Source organism: Ambystoma mexicanum, chromosome 8 (genome assembly GCF_040938575.1).
Source record: "Ambystoma mexicanum isolate Mex_15411 chromosome 8, UKY_AmexF1_1, whole genome shotgun sequence".
Taxonomy (NCBI): domain Eukaryota; kingdom Metazoa; phylum Chordata; class Amphibia; order Caudata; family Ambystomatidae; genus Ambystoma; species Ambystoma mexicanum.
The window spans coordinates 109,135,873-109,153,601 of NC_090929.1; the positions used below are offsets into that span (position 1 = coordinate 109,135,873).

The 17,729-nt window shown below is 45.8% G+C and overlaps 1 protein-coding gene across 19 annotated transcripts in view; it reads right to left on the reverse strand.

Annotated features, from left to right (window-relative positions):
- Positions 1-17,729, reverse strand: part of GAPVD1 (GTPase activating protein and VPS9 domains 1) — a 1,092,811-nt gene that overhangs the window by 81,539 nt on the left and 993,543 nt on the right. For all 19 annotated transcript variants that reach the window (XM_069609416.1, XM_069609426.1, XM_069609418.1 and 16 more), the window contains 2 exons: positions 10,414-10,601; positions 766-979 (listed from right to left, as the gene is read on the reverse strand). In XM_069609416.1, coding sequence (XP_069465517.1) covers positions 766-979; positions 10,414-10,601 — 402 coding nt within the window. The remainder of the gene's footprint in view (positions 1-765; positions 980-10,413; positions 10,602-17,729) is intronic.

Consider the following 17,729-nt stretch of genomic DNA (forward strand, 5'->3'; position numbering starts at 1 on the left):
CTTAGTATTCCTTTTGTCTAGTTTCTTGTGTAACATGTTTATGTTACCCTTTCTACAATGAATGACTGGTGGCAGTGGTTTAATTTTTACTGCCATTGTGTGTTTTTCCCACGGGCTGCGTTCGCAGCTGCAGTAAGGCACTCATGGTCAATTATGAGGATTCCTAAAAATTCTGAATTACCAACGAGCAAAATGTGGTTAAAAGAGAAAGAAAAACAAATCATAATAATAGCAGCAGCAATCAGAGAAGGGATACCGAGGCTAACTTTTTGTCTCTTTTAACTTAATATATAGGGCAGATGAAATGAAGCAGCTAATGATTAGTATCTATCCGGCTCACCAATCATTAGATTGTATGTGGTTCCGCTGCAGTTGAATGTTTTTACAAATCTGAGGCAAACATTTAAGATGAACAGATAAAGTGTTGTATAGACAATGTCAATGTATGCACACCTAAAGACCTAACTAGGCTGATTAAATTAGTGTAGATGTATCATCCAGGCTCTTAGTTTAACATGTTTGTTGGATTAAAGATTGAAGGAATGACCATCAAAAATGTATTCAAAATGACTTCTCCACATCCATTAAGTAGCAACACTGGTGGCACATGCACTGATATTAGGAAATAAGGGAGAGGTTTGCAGTGAAGAACTTCAGGAAAGAAAATGCAATGTTACCATTCCAACATTCAACCGAAAGAGGCCTTAATATTCTTGATAAGAGTTGAGACGTATTGCACAAGGAACTAGAGAAGGTATCACTCACTGATCCCGCAGACTGTCTCCATCTTGATTGGGGTAGAAAGCAAGCTTGAAGATTCGGTTCATGACGCTACGCTCAATCGCCATCTGCGCATCTTGGAGCTGCTCTTCGCTTGCATTTTGCCAGATGACATCTTGGGCCATAGCGCCATACAAGGACTGGAGAAACTCTTCAACCTGCGCTGTCTTATCGTCAGCAGCTGTGAGCCTCTGGAAATCTGATGACATAAAAGGAATTAAAACTAATAAAACTGATTTAAACATCAACCTGATTACTTCTAGAGAGAGATACACACACATACAACCCTCCAAAAGGTATGCCGTTAGGGATTTTTTGTAAAGTCCAGACTGGGACAAGGATATAGAAAGCCCACCTTTAGTGTACAGGGTTACACCCCTTTGGTTTAGCCTGAACTACCCAAAGGTTTGGTAGCAATGGCTGAGCACTCAGGCTTTATCGGAGGGATGAGGGCTGTAGTGAGGCACAAAGAACTCTGAGCATACACTTAGTTCAAGGACACACTGACACACTAACAGTCATAAAAAATAAGCATATTTTTCAAATGCACCAAGGTTGATAAAATTTAAGTAAAGTAGTAGAGACAGAATACTTGCAATATCCAAAAGATACAAATACTTAAGAACCTTTGTAAGGTAACATAAAAAGTAGCAAAAACCTCTGAAACAAGTATGCAAACTTCAGACCAACTTGCATAACTTTAGTTAACACCTGCTTAGCCAATCTTAGGTAGGTGAGTCTCAGAGTCAAGGGGGGGGCACTGGTGGTCCAGTGACCAAGGGTTGAGGGAGAAAAGGCAGGTAAGCACTGAACAAAGCAGAGTCTATGAAGAGTTCAAGTTTACAGGTGACCATCAGTTAGGTTTCTTTGGTAAGGAGCACAAGGAGTGGTCCACCCCAATGTAGGGCTGGGAGGGGATTTAAGTAACAGCTTAACTGGAACCCTCCAAAGTACAGGAACAAGAAAGCAGGCCCCAGGTAACTACTAGGGGCTGAACAGTACCTTCTAAGTGAAGAAGCTGGTGCAGCAGGACGGTCCCCAAGGGGAGGTGACAGCAGACCCCCGGTTCAGGATTCTTGGCCTTGCCGACTGAAGAAAATAGCTAGCGAAGGATCTGGAGGTTGCTCTCGAGTAGTTGGACGTCCAGCAGAAGAATTGAGCAGTACTGGCTTGTTGGTGCCTTTTTCAAAGTTCGGTTGCAGGACAGTTGTCATGTGCTGGAGTTTATGCCCTTTCTCGGTCCTCGTCTCAGCTGAGTGGACGTTCAGGAGCGGGATCCAGACACTGGAGGTCCCGAATGATGCCTACCAAGTTTAAGACGTTGCACTGCAAAATCGCACAGGACCCCAGGCATTTAGGAATTGCAGGCCGTTGGAGTTTGCAGCTTGTCCAGGGATGGTGCAAAATGCAGTTCGTCTTGGGACTGGTTAGGCCCATCAGGGAGGAAGTGGTTTGCTTCAGGGATTCACTGTCGCATAGAAATTGAGGTCAGGCCTGCAGTGATTTATCTGGCGGTCGCTGGATGCGGCTACAGACTTCCTCCTCCTTTGGATCTTCAGTCCCAGTGGTCAACTCGGTTTCTGCTCCAGAACTCTCGCCTTCTATGCAGGAAATATGGTTGTGCGCACCAATCACTAGACATGCATTCATTAACACTTAGGGGGGGTGGCTGTCCAATGGGGACAGCCAGCCTGCCAGCACAAATTGGTTTCAGGCAGGCAGACTGCAGGACAAACACCAAGGGAATTTCAGTCACCTCCCCCATTTCCTGTCCTCTCAGGCACTCAGTCTTGGTGGGCTTCCCTTGGAAAGACAAAATACCCATCAAGACCTCCTCCACCCAGGAAGGTAGAAGGCGGCTCAAGAAAGACCGCGTCATCAAGAACAGGGCTTACAAAAGTACAGCCACCATTTTAGGCAAATGATGTCCCTTGTGTCCCCTACCGCAGCTGCGAAGACAACCTGCGGTAAAAGTCCACAAAGAGGTACACTGCCACCAGCCTGTCAGATGAACTCCAACAGTAACTAAAAGTTACAGGAAAGGCGAGGTGTCATGGCCACTGTCCAGGAACCACAGACCCCACAACAGAGGGTCCAGTTGGAGCCAGGCTCATAAGTGTGCACTTTTATTTTTGTGCAAGGTGCTCGGCACCCCTGCAGGGGCCTCCACATGCATCCAGCTCGGGCGTGGTCTTGAGAAGGAGCTGGGTTGCACGTGCAGCATCCTTTAGGAGTGGCAGGGTGGGGCCATGAGTCAAAACTAAGGGGTGTGGCCGGAGCCAGGCTATTTAAGACTACCCCGCCCGCAGGTAAGCGCTTTGTGTTAATCTACTTATGGCAGCATAACGCTCACCGTTGTCTGAACGCATCCTTACCTGTTTCCAGCTAGGCAGGCAGTGCAAAACCTTACCTGCTTTCAGCTACCGGAGCCTGAAAGCATCCTCACCTGTTTTCAGCTACCGCAGGCAGAGCGCATCATTACCTGTTTTCAGTTTACGGCCAGCATCATCGTAGACCCAGACATTCTTCATCCGCTTGGAAGACCTCTGGAACCCAGCGTTCACACCGACATCATTCCACCATGAGCAATCCATCGGAAAACTGAACCTGCAAGAGAAAGAGGTAAAGACATTTCGTTTAAGGTCGCGCTTTGACGAATCCTCGTGTTAGACCTTACATCAACACTCACCTTCCTACGGAGCTTTGCAAACTCCATTCTCTTCTCATTGGGCCCCGCACTGTGCACTGCAACTACCGCTGGGCCGCATATCACCTATTGAGAGAAAACGGAGGAAAGACATGATCAAAAGGATATGGACAATAATCAAGAATCAATACTACAATATCAAAAAGCCCAAAGACACTTACCTTAAGAGTGGTTCAGTCACAGCCGGTCTGGGCTGCCACGCACATGGGCCAGAGAAGCAACTCGGTCCATCAAGCGCAGCCCTGCAGTGAGAAGCAGGACGGAATGCTTGCCATCATCAATAAACAGGTGAGACTATAAGGGTCGGCACATGCTCACCACATACTGTGAAGAATGTGGTCCAGAGAGAATACCATCATATTGCAGCATTCTCACGCTCTCTCATATCCTGGCAGGGGCAGTACCAGCAACCAGCGCAGTCCATAGCACACGAGTAGGGGAAGAAGCCTGGCAAGGGGAATACACTTCAAGGGAGGGCTGCAACCGTGCCCCAACGCCCCCCCCGCAGAGACCAGGTGAGTAACAGAACGCGAAGCCTCCACAAATCTCTGCCTGGGCGTTATGGAAACCTCAGAAACTGACCAGCTTGCCCAGCTACTGGGTGAATTACGGGCCATGCCTCCAGACGAAGTCAATGCTTTAAGGAGGGACCTTATTGTAGCTTGAGAACGAACTGACGTCTTGGCAAGACAAATGCTTCAGACCCATGCGAGCCAGGTTCCATTACTTGGGCTTGCCCAACCTCCCATGCCGCAGCCAGAACCACCAGTTCAAGTGGTTCTTCCAGATGCAGTGCCACTGGCCCCGCCCGAACGCTTTACCTGCGACCCCAATAAGTATGCTATATTCATGAACCAATGTCGCCTTCAATTTTTGTGCCGGCCTGGGACTTTTCCTAAAGATCAAGCCAGAGTCGCCTTTGTACTCTAATATTTAGGAGGTAGCGCAGCAGACTGGTCGATACCATTAGTAAACCAGAATGATCCACTACTTCACGACTTGGGGAATTTCAACGGGAGCTGGAGAAATTGTTTGCTAGGCATACTCATGGACAAGCTCTGGACAATGAACTATTGTCTCTCAGGCAGGGAAACCAAGACCTGCTGACCTACATCGCAACTTTTAATCTTCTCGTAGCACAGACAAATTGGCCAGAAGAAAAGAGGACCACACTCTTATCGAGGGTTGCCTGGGGAACTTAAGGATGTTCTAGCCCAAGTGGTCAATCCTCCTGAGAGTTGTGCGGAATACATGACCCGACTGTGCAGCTCGACCAAAGATTGCAGAATCGAAAAAATGGATTGCACAAGAACTGAAGAGGTCTGTGTATATGCGACCCCAGGACAACCGAACTAAAACCCACGAACAAACTGAACCAATGCAGATCGGAGTATTACAGAGTCCTATCACCAAGGCAGAACTGCAGAAAAGAACACAGCTCTGTTTATACTGCGGCAGAGCAGGGCATTACCTCCGAGAATGCCCCGTAAAACCACCCAAGAAAATAGTTGGCGCAACGGACAATGACAACGAAGAAAAGGAACAAAATCTGGAAATCTCCAACGCCCGACAAGCGTAGGGGTCCACTTGTCGAGCGAAAAGAAGGGATCTGTACAGACATCACATCTGGTCATCCTGGTACTTTTGGTCAACCACCAACAACCGTCAAATGTACATGCCTTGGAGGCATACATTGACAGCGGAGCGGTGGGAAATTATATTGATCAAGATCTGGCGGCAGGAATGGGCCTTCCTCTCCGACAAAAGCTGAAATCGGAAAACGTCACAGCAGTGGATGGTTCTCAGTTGTCATCCGGCCCAGTGACACAGCATACCGAGAAAGTCATGATGTGCCAGGATGGTCATCAAGAAGACATCTCCTTCGATCTCATCGGTGCTCCTCAGTTCCAGATGATATTAGGAATGCATTGGCTGGAAACCCACAACCCTAGGATCGACTGGCGAAAACAAGCTCTGGCCTTCCCTCAAGAGTGTGCTAACATTTGCTACAACAAAAACGTGAGTAACCTAAAACCCAAGACAAAAACTATTCTGGGACTCTCTGGTTCCCTACCCCCGGAATATCCGGATTACCAGGATGTTTTCCAGAAGGAGCAAGCAAACACTCTGCCTCAACACAGGCCTTACGATTGCCAAATCGACCTGGTGTCCGGAGCCCAAATTCCCTGCAGTCGAATTTACTCTCTAACTGAGCAGGAAAACCAGCATCTAAAATCTTACCCGAATCAGTGTCTAGCCAATGGGTTTACCCGTCCGTCTAAGTCTCCTGCCTCCTTGGCTCTCCTCTTCATACCAAAAAAAGAAGGCGATTTAAGAACTTGTATTGACTATAGAGTGCTTAACCAAATCACAGTAAAAAACAGATACCCCCCTGCCACTTATCCCAGTGTTTCTAGATCTGTTAAAGAATGCTCAACTTTATACAAAACTGGACCTATGAGGAGCCTATCACCTTGTAAAAGTTAAAAAGGGGGACGAGTGGAAGACAGCATTCCGAACCAAATATGGGCTTTACGAGTACCAGGTCATGCCTTTTGGATTATTTAATGCCCGCCGGCGTTTCAATTCTTTATGAACAATGTGCTTCATGAATTATTGGACATCTGCGCACTTGTCTATATAGTTGACAATCTTATTTACTCTGCTTCCAAGGTGGACCACGTTGGCCATGTAAGAGCAGTCTTGGACAAACTTTGACAGCATTGGCTGTTTGCCAAATTATAAAAGTGTTTCTTCCATGTAACAGAAGTTAACTTCTTGGGCTTCATGCTCACACCACGAGGAGTACACATGGACACACGCAAGGTGGATGCTATCCTCCAATGGCCATCACCAACATCCACAAAAGGAGTACAAAGTTTGCTCGGATTTACCAATTTTTATCGTCGGTTTATTCCAAAGTTTTTGCAGATAGTTCACCCAATTATCTCCCTGCTGAGGAAAAACAAGAAATTCTTCTGGTCCCCTGAAGCGGAGAACGCCTTCCAGGAATTGAAACGTGCTTTCCCCACAGCACCAGTTGTTCGACACCCCAGACCAGATCTGCCATACGTGGTCGAACAGATACCTCCAGAGTGGCCATGGGAGCGGTATTAATCACAGAAGGACCCCGACACAGATCAATTACATCCCATAGCAATTTGGTCCCGTAAGTTTTCTGCACCAGAGTTGAATTATGCGATCACTGACAAAGAACTGCTAGCGATTAAAGACCGCAATCTACAATACTTGAAGACTGCCAAGGCCCAATCCTCATGCCAGCTTCGCTGGGCTCTTTGCGGAATACGATTTTATCATCACTTACAGACCCGGAGTACGCAATGGGAAGGCAGACGCTCTTTCACACTTGAGTGAGGACAAAGAAGCTTTCACCACGTCTGAGAGCCTGTGGCCATCATTCCTGAAGAACGAATCCAGAACCAAATCACTGCAACCAACTGTTTGGATGACTTGAAAACTGATCCTCAATCTCAGATGAACCAAGCAACACAACAGAAGTTGCTAGCCAGAGGAGACCAATACACCATTGAAAATGATCTACCTTATTTTCAAGGGAGACTGTACATTCAGGACAAGAAATTACAAGACCAGATAATCGCAAACTATCATCATTCACTAGTGGAAGGACATCCAGGGAGTGCCAAGACTCAAGCTACAATTCAAAAGGGCTATTGGTGGCCAACCTGGATTAAAGACATTGCTCAATTCATTGCAACCTGTGGTGTCTGCACGCAACACAAATCTCCGAAGTTAAGCCCAGCCGGGTTACTGCATCCCTTCAACGTACCACCAGCACCGTGGCATACGTTGTCAATGGACTTTATCACCAATCTCCCCCCCCCCTGCGATGGATTTAACACCATCCTAGTTATTGTGGATTTATTCTCCAAAATGGCCCATTGTATTCCATTAAAGGGACTTCCCACTGCTTCCGCCCTTGCCACTGTGTTTTTGGAACAGATTGTTAGGTTGCACTGATTCCCATTAGTACTAATCTCAGATCGCGGAACACAATTTGTCTCAGCACTCTGGAGGAGGTGCTGCAAAATAGACAAAATTGACCTCTGTTATCCACTAGTCATCCTCAAACTGATGGCCAAACCGAACGGACCAACCAGACCTTGGACCAATATCTGATGTGTATGTTGCAACAAACTGAGGAGTCCTGGAAAAACATCCTTTGGTTGACCGAATTCGCCTACAATTCCATCCACACTAGCACTGGACAGATCCCATTCTACACAGTGCATGGTCTACATCCTCGAACGTCCAGTTTTGATTCACTTGACGAATTGGAAATGCCAGCAGTTACAACCTTGCATAAAACCATCACTCGAATCCTCAAAGAAGCAGCCGAAAATCTGACCAGAGCCAAAGAACAGAAAAAAATTGCAGATCGACACTGAAGAGAGGCCCCACATTATCAGGTCAGAGACAAAGTTTGGTTGACATCCAAAAACATTCTCTTGAAAGGACCACAAGCCTTCCGTCCCAGGTACCTGGGACCTTATCCCATCAAGGCCGTAATAAACCCTGCTGCCATGAAATTGAATTTACCACCTAATATGCGGATCAGGTATTACATGTTTCTCTCCTGAAACCAATGAAACCAGGCACTCGGATTGAGGCACCACCCAAGCCCGACATCATAGAAGGAGAACCGGAATACGAGGTCAAGGCTATTCTGGATTCCAAGATAGTGCGATCTAAATTGTAGTACCTTATAGACTGGAAAGGTTATGGACCTCAAGACCGCACATGCGAACCTAGTGAGTTTGTCCATGCTTCATGGCTAATCAGACAATTCCATTGCAACAACCCCACCAAGCCAGAATCAGGAGGAAGAATGCCCGTGAGAGGGGCCTTGAGGGGGAGTGCTGTCATGGCCACTGGCCAGGAACCACAGATCCCACAACAGAGGTTCCAGTTGGACCCACTCCTGGTGCCTTTGGCGCCAGGCTCATGAATAAGTGTGCATTGCACACTTATTTTTGTGCAAGGTGCTTGTCTGCCCTGCAGGGGCCTCTTCGTGCATCCAGTTTGGGCGTGGCCTTTAGAAGGAGCTGGGCTGCACGTGCAGCATCCTTTAGGAGTGGCAGGGTGGGGCCATGAGTCAGAACTAAGGGGCGTGGTCGGAGTCAGGCTATTTAAGCCTGCCCCGCCTGCAGGCAAGCGCTTCGCGTTAATCTGCTTATGGCCGCGTAATGGCTCACTGCCACCTGAACGCATCCTTAACTGTTTCCAGCTTCCGCAGCCTGAACGCATCCTCACCTGTTTTCAGCTTATGGCCAACATCATTGTAGACCCAGGCATTCTTCATCCGCTTGGAAGACCTCCGGAACGCAGCGTTCACGCCGACATCATTCCACTACGAGCAATCCATCGGAAAACGGAACCTGCAAGAGAGACATAAAGACAGGTTAGAATTCGCAAAAGACATTATGTTTAAGGTTGCGCTTTAACAAATCCTTGCACTAGACCTTAAATCAACACTCACCTTCCGTCGGAGCATTGCTAACTCCATTCTCTTCTCATTGGGCCCTGCATCGTGCACCGTAACTAGCACAGGGCCGATTATCACCTGTTGGGAGAAAACAGAAGACAGACATTATCAAAAGGATACAGAAAATAATCAAGAATCAATACTACAATATCAAAAAGCGCAAAGACACTTACCTTAAGAGTGGGTCAGTCACAGCCGATCTGGGCTGCCACGCACATGGGCCAATGAAGGAACTCTCCATCAAACGCGCCCCTGCAGTGAGAAGCAGGAGGGAGAGCTCCCCATCATCAGTAAACAGGTGAGACTATATGGGTCGACGCATGCTGACCACATACTGGGAAGAAGGTTCGAGAGAGACATATCGCAGCATTCTGACACTCTCTCATATCCTCGCTGGGGCAGTACCAGCAACCAGCGCAGTCCATAGCACAGGGAGCAGGGGAAAAAACCTGACTTGGGGAATCCACTTCAAGGGAGGGCTGCAACCGTGCCCCAACACCCCCGCAGAGACGAGGTGAGCGTAACAGTGGGGTGTGCTGATCTCGCAAAATAAAATACAGGAGAGAAGTTTCCCCTGCCCTGGTAACATGTGTAACGCAGGTAAAATAAATAATTAAACTCAAGGAGCTCCCCAGCAACACTGCACAGAAAGTGGTGCGTGCTGCAATAACAAAATGTAGATGCCAGAAAAGATGGCGGAAAGGATAATTCCATAAACATATCAAAAAGCGATAAAAAAAATAAAAATAAAAAGAGTTCCCAAAGTCAAAGAAAAAGAATGAAGAGTGAGTGTGGAAAAGGTTCCCACTCAATCAGGAGAGTCAGTCAGAAAATCCAATAGTCCAGCAAAAATGCTGGGGGACTCGCACAGTGGGGAGAATTTCACTCAAAAAGGAAAATCTATCTAACATTTGCTTTGCTTTAGCTTTTCACAAGCTGAATTATTATAAAGACTGCTTCACATTTCGGGTTTATCAGAATTCGCAGAACATGATCCGGGTCTAGTATGTGCAATACGCACTCAACAATGTACATAAAACTAGGATACTATATATTCACAGATAGGATTTAACACTGATATATCCTGTATTGCATTCTACGTTTCTCAAGAACACCCACGCTTTACCACAACCACGTTTCATAAAGACCAACAGAGGGGGCAGTGTTAGTACCTCATCAGAAATTATGCATCGGATTGAAAAACAAGCCCATCGTCCAGAACCTATGCATCAGATAACAAAAACTACCCCATCTCAGCAACTGAAACAGGTTGGTGGTTAACCAATTATTTCCCCAAAACCAGAGTTCTTCCAGGTTCTCTAGGATGTAAAAGTCAGTTAGAGCAAGTTGGAGTGCTACGAACCTTCATAATTCACAAGATAAAAGTATGTCACTGCAATACCTTTAATGAATTCCTGTATATTCTTCTCTTTACTTTCCAATAATAGCCGCACACAAACTGTTGTGAAATATCTCGTGGCAACTTCTTTGTCTCGTAGAACCCTCTGCAGAAGTCTTTCTAGATGGGCTTGTGTGCTTTGAAGGCCCTGGCGACATCGAGTTAAATAAGCAATATACGGAGCCCTTTTCCTAAGAAAAGAAAATATCTTTAGTAGGATCAGACAAGAAAATGGTAGAAACACAGAATGTGCTAGCAAACCACAAATAGGAGTCACCCTTTCTCAACAATGCCTTCAACACTATTGCTTGTTTTGTATTTTCACTGGTTTACCATTTTTAATAGACATGCGGTTACACATATAAAACTGCACACTTAAACTGGAATCTGTATAGGATATATGAATAGCTGAAAGTAATTGCACAGTATGTTTTCTTGTACATTCATCTGGTAAATGTTGTATTCGTATTTATGAGTGCTTATATATTGCTTAATAAATCTCTGAAAGAAAATATTAAACACTACAAATTTCCTGAAAACAATAAAACATTCAATTTTATGAACAAGTTACCCATGGCAATATTCTTTCAGTTGGATGTTCCTCTCACGTATCCCTCATCATTTGATATATCAATAATCAGCTCTAGCTGCCTCAGAAAACATTTTCAGCAGAGGGTGCTGCACATTTTTGAGGTAAGATTTTCACAGAACTGGTAAATCTTTCTGACCTGGGTGAAACCAGAACTTTTTGTTTTACTAGTGGGATATATTTTTCCTTAATTCCTCTCCGAGTGGGAACCTTTTTTCACACTCAGAGAATCTTTTACTCTTTTTATGGGCGTCATTTCTTGGACTCGCGATCATGTTTATTAAAGTTATCCTCTTTAACAACTTATTGGCAATAAGTGCCTGTTGTTGCTGGGTTGCCCTAGGGGCTCCCCTTTTAACGTCTTTTGCCAACCTTGAGAGAATTACAGTACCCAAGGGTAGAAAGGATCTTTGGATCCCTTTTACATTTTATTTTGTGAAACCAGCACACCCCACCTTATGTGGAGTGCTGAGGAGATGCAATGTATCGCCTTTCACACTAAAACCGTACTAATTCTGTTACAGGGACAAGCTTACCTTCAATGGCTGGTGGCAGTGATACCTTGTATTAATCTGGTGCACCTTTAACGCGGGCTGTGTTCACAGCTGCAGTACAGGCACCCAAGGGTGCTCATTTTACCAAAATGGCCCCAGTCTTCTTTTTTTGCCATTTTAGTGTTTCTTGTCTTTTCGTGTTCCTTTCCCTGAAATCCAGGGTGGGAAATTCCTTTGTGTGATTTTTATCTTCGGCGGGAGTCCACTGGACTCCCCGGCCCGGCTCCAGTGTCTGTGAGGGCAGGAAGCGAGGGAGGAGTCCAAAACTCAACAGCCCTTTGTCTTCCTCCTTGCCTGAAATGGGACAAATCCGAGTGGGGGGCTGGCTGTCCTGATTGGACAACCAGAGCGCCCCTTCTTGTAAAATGCAGGGAGAGAATGCAGAGGTTCTGCTGTAGTTCTGGTTAAATACTGCAAACCTGCAAACTGAAGAGTAGTTGACCAATGGAACCGAAAACGAAGAGGATGAAGGAAAAGCGGCTGAAACCATTTCCAGTGACCATAGAGCCTGCTGTGTAACCAGAGCCTGCTGTAGCCCTTCCTTCCAATCGACCTGGGTAACGAACCTGAGCAGAGCCTGGTGAGACCCTCTAGACTGAAGACAACCTGCATTTTGAGCGATCCCACACGTTGCTGCAACCTTGCGTTGTTTCAACACCCCAATACAATGGGACCTCTAGCCACTGTGCAGTGCACGGTCTTCGAAATCTCGGTGAAACTTCGTGGGCATCCTGGTGGATCTCCAGAGATACAAATAGAGCCCGAAAAATCCCCTAAGCAGAGTGCTGGACCTTTGTAACGACGAGAATTCAACTGCGGTTTTCTGCCTTCTGTGCTCCTTTAAAAGGTGCCAAATCCTCAGAACCGCATTCAGCCGCGAGGAAAACCTTGCCTAGAGCCTTCCATCGATCCCTGCTGCCAAGTTCCTTCTGAGGTCTTGTTTTCAGTCACCACGACAAGGAATCCACTGACCGGGTATATGGCTGCAGACCCTGAAGTCCTCCTGCTGAAAACACATCAATGCTGAGATACTGTGTTGACTTGGGTATGTACTTCCCTTAAGTCTGTTAGGATTTCTGTGTAGCTGTGGGGAGTTTTCTGTGATGGGGAGTCCTCTCATCCAGTGCACCCAGTCGCACTGCTAGAATCCTGCTAGAGTGTCTTATGAGAAGCCCTGGACCGTCTTCTAACTCTGGAAGTAAAGTACTCACCTGTTTGCCCAGTCTTCCTAAGGAACTCTGACTTTGCTACTTTAGAACCTATCCTGACACTGCCTATTGGACACTTGATCCCAATGACCCATCCTTCTGCCACGGAGAACACTCATGCTGCAAGAATTAGGGAAAGACTTTGAAGGGATTGGGCCTTTTGCCTAAAACAGAGAATACGTGTTTAAAAGTGACTTACTTGTAAAAAAGTTGGTTGGTAACTGTGACTCGAAGAGTGAACAGTTACAAAAGTTCTTACTTACCTTGGATGTCTGATGCACTATGCTTAAAAGTATGGTTAACATCTTTCTTTCCTTAGAAACTGTTTTGCCGTTCTAATAGAAAGTAGAGGCGAAGGTATATTACTCACCTGTGATTAGGTTGGGCCTCTTCCCAAAAGTAATGTGTTGGTATCACCAGATCAGTCCTGTTAGGATAATTGTATGAGTGCACCCAACTGGGTCTTGCTTTCCCTTACTTGCTGTTAGCCTGTACAGAATAAGTCTGTATTAGGTTTTTGCCTACCTAGAATAACTGAGTCATTCAGTAAAGGTTAACATTTGTGTTTACTTTCCCTGTGCCATCTAACCCAGAGTTAGATGAATCCCAGTGATTTGTCCGAAGCCAAAATTATCGAGGCTGAAATGACCGAAACCAAAGTGTTGGAATAACCAAAAGTTCGAACACTTTGTTTTCGGACATTACAGCCGTGATAATTTGCAAAAGCACACACACAAACATCCCCCCCACCCACACCCCCAGCACACCCCCCACCCACACCTCCAACATACACAAACCCCACTTACCTTCATCTTCACGCTGGTTCCTGCAGCGCCAGTTCCCTTTCACTTCTGTGAAAGGAAACTGGCGCTGCAGGGTCCTTTTCTTCTCTTTTTTTTTTAACAGAAGGCTGCGGGGGTGTCCCCCCCGCAGCCCCATCTCACTATACCATAAAGTATAGTGAGCGGGGCAATGCGGGGGACACCCCCGCAGCCCCCTTTTTTATTAAATGTTACCACCAAAAGGATCGAAATTTAGGTGTTCGATTCTTTGGTGGTAGCATTTTTCGAACTTTTGGTCATTTCAACCTTTTTTTTTTTCTTTAGAGCATTTCAACCTAAACTGAGTTAGATAGCAGTTTGTGGTTCTAACTGCCCCTTATAAGTCCTATATCAGTCACTTGCATAGTTGGGAAAGATCCAACCTGGACTCCTTGTGAGATTAAAAGTGTATGGGTTTTACTTACCTTGAGTTAGCTGTGTGCCATCCAAAAATAAATTACAAGAATTACTGGTTATCTCAATCTGTGTTGCACAGATCTCAAAAGCACCTGTAATTGATTATTACACCCTTAGGTTTTACTCACCTAGTATAACTTATCACAAAAGTAGTTATAGGTTTTTACTGTACCTGGAATAAGTGTTCCACTATCCACAAAAAGTATATTGTCCAGTTGACTGCTTATATGATTTTTACTGAGAGTCACTGTACAACTGGTAGGGTCTACTGTCCTTGCATTACTGAATGCAATTATGAACGTAACCATTGGTTTTTACTCTCCAAGAATAGGTGCGACCTATACTGAAGGTATATGAAAAGGTTCTGACTTCCCTAGAACTACTGTTAAGTATTCCAAATAAGGTTTATACTTTGGTCTGTGTAACTTCATGTATAGTGTTGTGTTTTTATAATTGCGATTAAATCTAATGTGTAATAGTCCTCATTTACCCCTAAATTTATCTGGGCCTACCTGTACTTAAATAAATCACTTATTTTTACATACATAGTGTTTGTGTTTCCTTAGACCATTTGCATTACAATTTCACTTGTACTGATTCTACAGCCCTCTCACCCTCCGAATATATGTCTGGCTGCTCTGTCTACGCTACCATGTACTCCGGTGGTACAGCCTTGTACTAAGAGTTGAGTCTTGTACTGCCTCAGTTGAATGGTTTTGATGAAGTTGGGTAGCACTTCAGAAAAACTGTCCTAACAGCCTGAAAGATCTGAGAAAGGGTAGCCATCTTGAACTTGTCCTTACTGGGTAACTTGTCCAAGTCTCTTAAGTCCAAGATTGGCATCTATCCTCTGTCCTTCTTGGGGATTAGGAAGTAAGGGGAGTACCAACCCTTGTTCCTCTCCGCTACAGGTACTGGTTATATAGCACCTTATTCAAGCACGGTCAACATTTCCTGAACAAGGAGCAGATATGGAACTTTGAAAGAGTTGCCCCTCCCACCTCCTAGTGGATGATCCCGAGGCCTTTTTAGAAAGGGAAGGCAGTAACCCTGGGCTACTGCATCTGAAGTAATACCCCGCAATTCTTGCAGATTCCATGAGAGTCTCCTTCCCACCAGGGTTTTGTGTAGTAAAGCATCAGAGAGGTTTTGTGGCGGCAGATGCAGCGGCTGAGGGTAAAGTAGCCGTTGCCTAGGCGGTCTTAGCACCTTTCCCCGGTCCACCACATGGTAATCTCTCACACCTCTTTCACTCAGCAGTCCTCTCACTCTTCCATCTGAGGAATAAAAAACAAAAGCACCTGCCCCCTCCAACTTGTTCCACTGGGGTGAGTTTGCGGTTGTCTGATTGCAGCACCAAGAGATTTGGCTGCCGCTTTGGAGGTCCATCAAAAGGCATGTTAAGAAGTCTTGATTGCACATCCAAAGCAGACCTGTGCTAGCCACCATTGCTCTACTGATGCTGTCCACAGAGTCAAGACGAGTGAAGGAACTCGCACATAGCCTCCTTCTCATCTTTAATAATGTTCAGAAATTCGGCTTGTTCTTCCCCTTTGGGAATATGATCAGCCGCCATCGCTATACAGTCCCCTAGGGTAGATTTGAACTTAGTAAGAGCTCATATGGCGTTCGCCAACTTAAGGGCCATACTCCCAAGCCAAGAAACCTGTTCTTGCCAAGTCATCATCACGTGGGTCATCCCTGTCTGGGGGAATCGTTGGGTAGGCAGTTTGTTCTGAAGTCGATGTGGCCCCCTGTACCATCAGGCTTTCTGGAGTTCGATGCTTCGATAGATAACAAGGATCGTTACTAGAGGTCCTGTATTTACTTGCTAATTTTTTATTTATTGCTGGAATTTACTCTGGCGTATCCCAGTTTGCACTGACCCGCCTTTGCAAGGATATATGTAAGGGAACAATAGGATCCTCCAGTGGTCCCTTATCCAAAATGTCTGTCAGGTCTTCAGGCTCATAAGGTGGTGCAGGCCTGCCTCACCCCAAGAATTCAATGACTTTAGACATTAGTTGTCTATATGCCCCTGATGCATGATCTGAGGGATCTGGTCTGCCAAATTCAATCTCTGGGGAAGTGTCTTTCCCACTTGCAGTCTGTAATGTCTCATACCGATCCTTCATATGAGAGTCTTCTGGAATTAGAGCCTCTGGAACACCCTGTTTTCCATACTCCAAGCCAAAACGTTTATTTTCATCATAAATCTGATGGCTCATGCTCTCATATACTACCGAAAGAGACTTGAAAGTCTTGGCAGGAGTGACGGATTCATTAGACTTCTCGACCTCTTTCGATAATTTCTGCATTTTTGTCGACAATGGCGTCAAGGTTTTTGTCTTCGACGACAATGGTGTTGAAGATTTAACCAATAGACACGTCAAACCCTTTGTTGTCAAAGATTTTGGCTGCTACAGAGCAGGTTCTCGACTCGAAAGGACCTTCGAAGGTTCCAGGGGTTTTATCATGGACCCCTGGGCTCGAGTGTGCAAAGGGTTTGTCCTTTGCCTTTTCCTTGTCAGGTTTCACGACAGGAGCATGCCTCCTACTCGCCTGTTTGAAGAGGTTGGGCTGCATTCTCAAATACTTGGAGCATTTTTTGTCTGAATCTCTCCCATTCAGCCGGTGGAGCCAATTTTGTTGCAAAAGTTACCCGTTCCGGGGAGGCAATCTAAGACTGACCTGCGATGTCTTTTCTTCATTCGTCATGAAGATGAGTGGTGAGATCCACTCCTAGATCGAGATCTTTTAGCTTTCTACCGACATGCAGAGTCGCCCCCTTGACTCGTCCGAGAAACGCTTTTTCGACAGTAGTCTAAGGGGATTTATGTCTGCTACCTGCAGCCAACTTCCCGTTACATTCTTTCAGGGTTTTCACTGTCATCAAAAGGCAGGATTCACACACTGATGTTTTATGATCGGATCCCAAACACCAGACACACCCCTGATGGGGGTCCGTAAGGGACATCTTTGCCACGCAGTCGTGGAATTGTTTAAACCCTAATCTTGGGGTCCACAATGCTGAGGAAGATGCCATAGTTTACTCATATAGATTTCTCAAAGGAACCAAGGTTTCTCGAATGAACCAAAGCGCGCTGATCTTACGAAGCGATTACTCTCGGCGCAAAATGGAACTGAAGTGAACAGTGGCTGCGCACGCTATATGTACCAGTGGTGACGTTGACATTGGGACGGAGTCCCTCAAGGTGCAGCGCCCCCTGCTGAAATATATTTCCAAGGCAGCTTAACCCTTCAAGTGCCATGGGATTTCCCCTCCAGTGCCAAGGCCTTTTTTGGTGATTTCAGTATGTCGCCATTCAATGCCTTGTAACCTTTTTGTTACAGGAGATATCTCGGCCAAATTTGGCCCCTTTTTTCCTACATGTAGGCGGTCATAAAGCCATCCAGGAATCCTAGGTTGCTGTGGGGGGGGTGAGAGAAAATAACCAAAAAGGGGGAACATGGTTTTTTTTTCCAAAAATGGCAATAAAGCCGCCTGTGGTTTTTTCCTTGTAAGAGCTAGGAACAAATGGTTTGCTGTGCTGAATTCCCCAATTTCCTGGCTTTTAACAGGTTGAGTGGAAATGAAAACACATTATTTTGATGTGGTTATCAACCGTTTTGTGAGAGGTAGGCGATTTTGGCTATTTTTGCCAATTGGACATGTGTGGCCGGAATGGAAGAAAAGGGTAGGAAAGCCGAATTGGAGGACAGAAAAGCA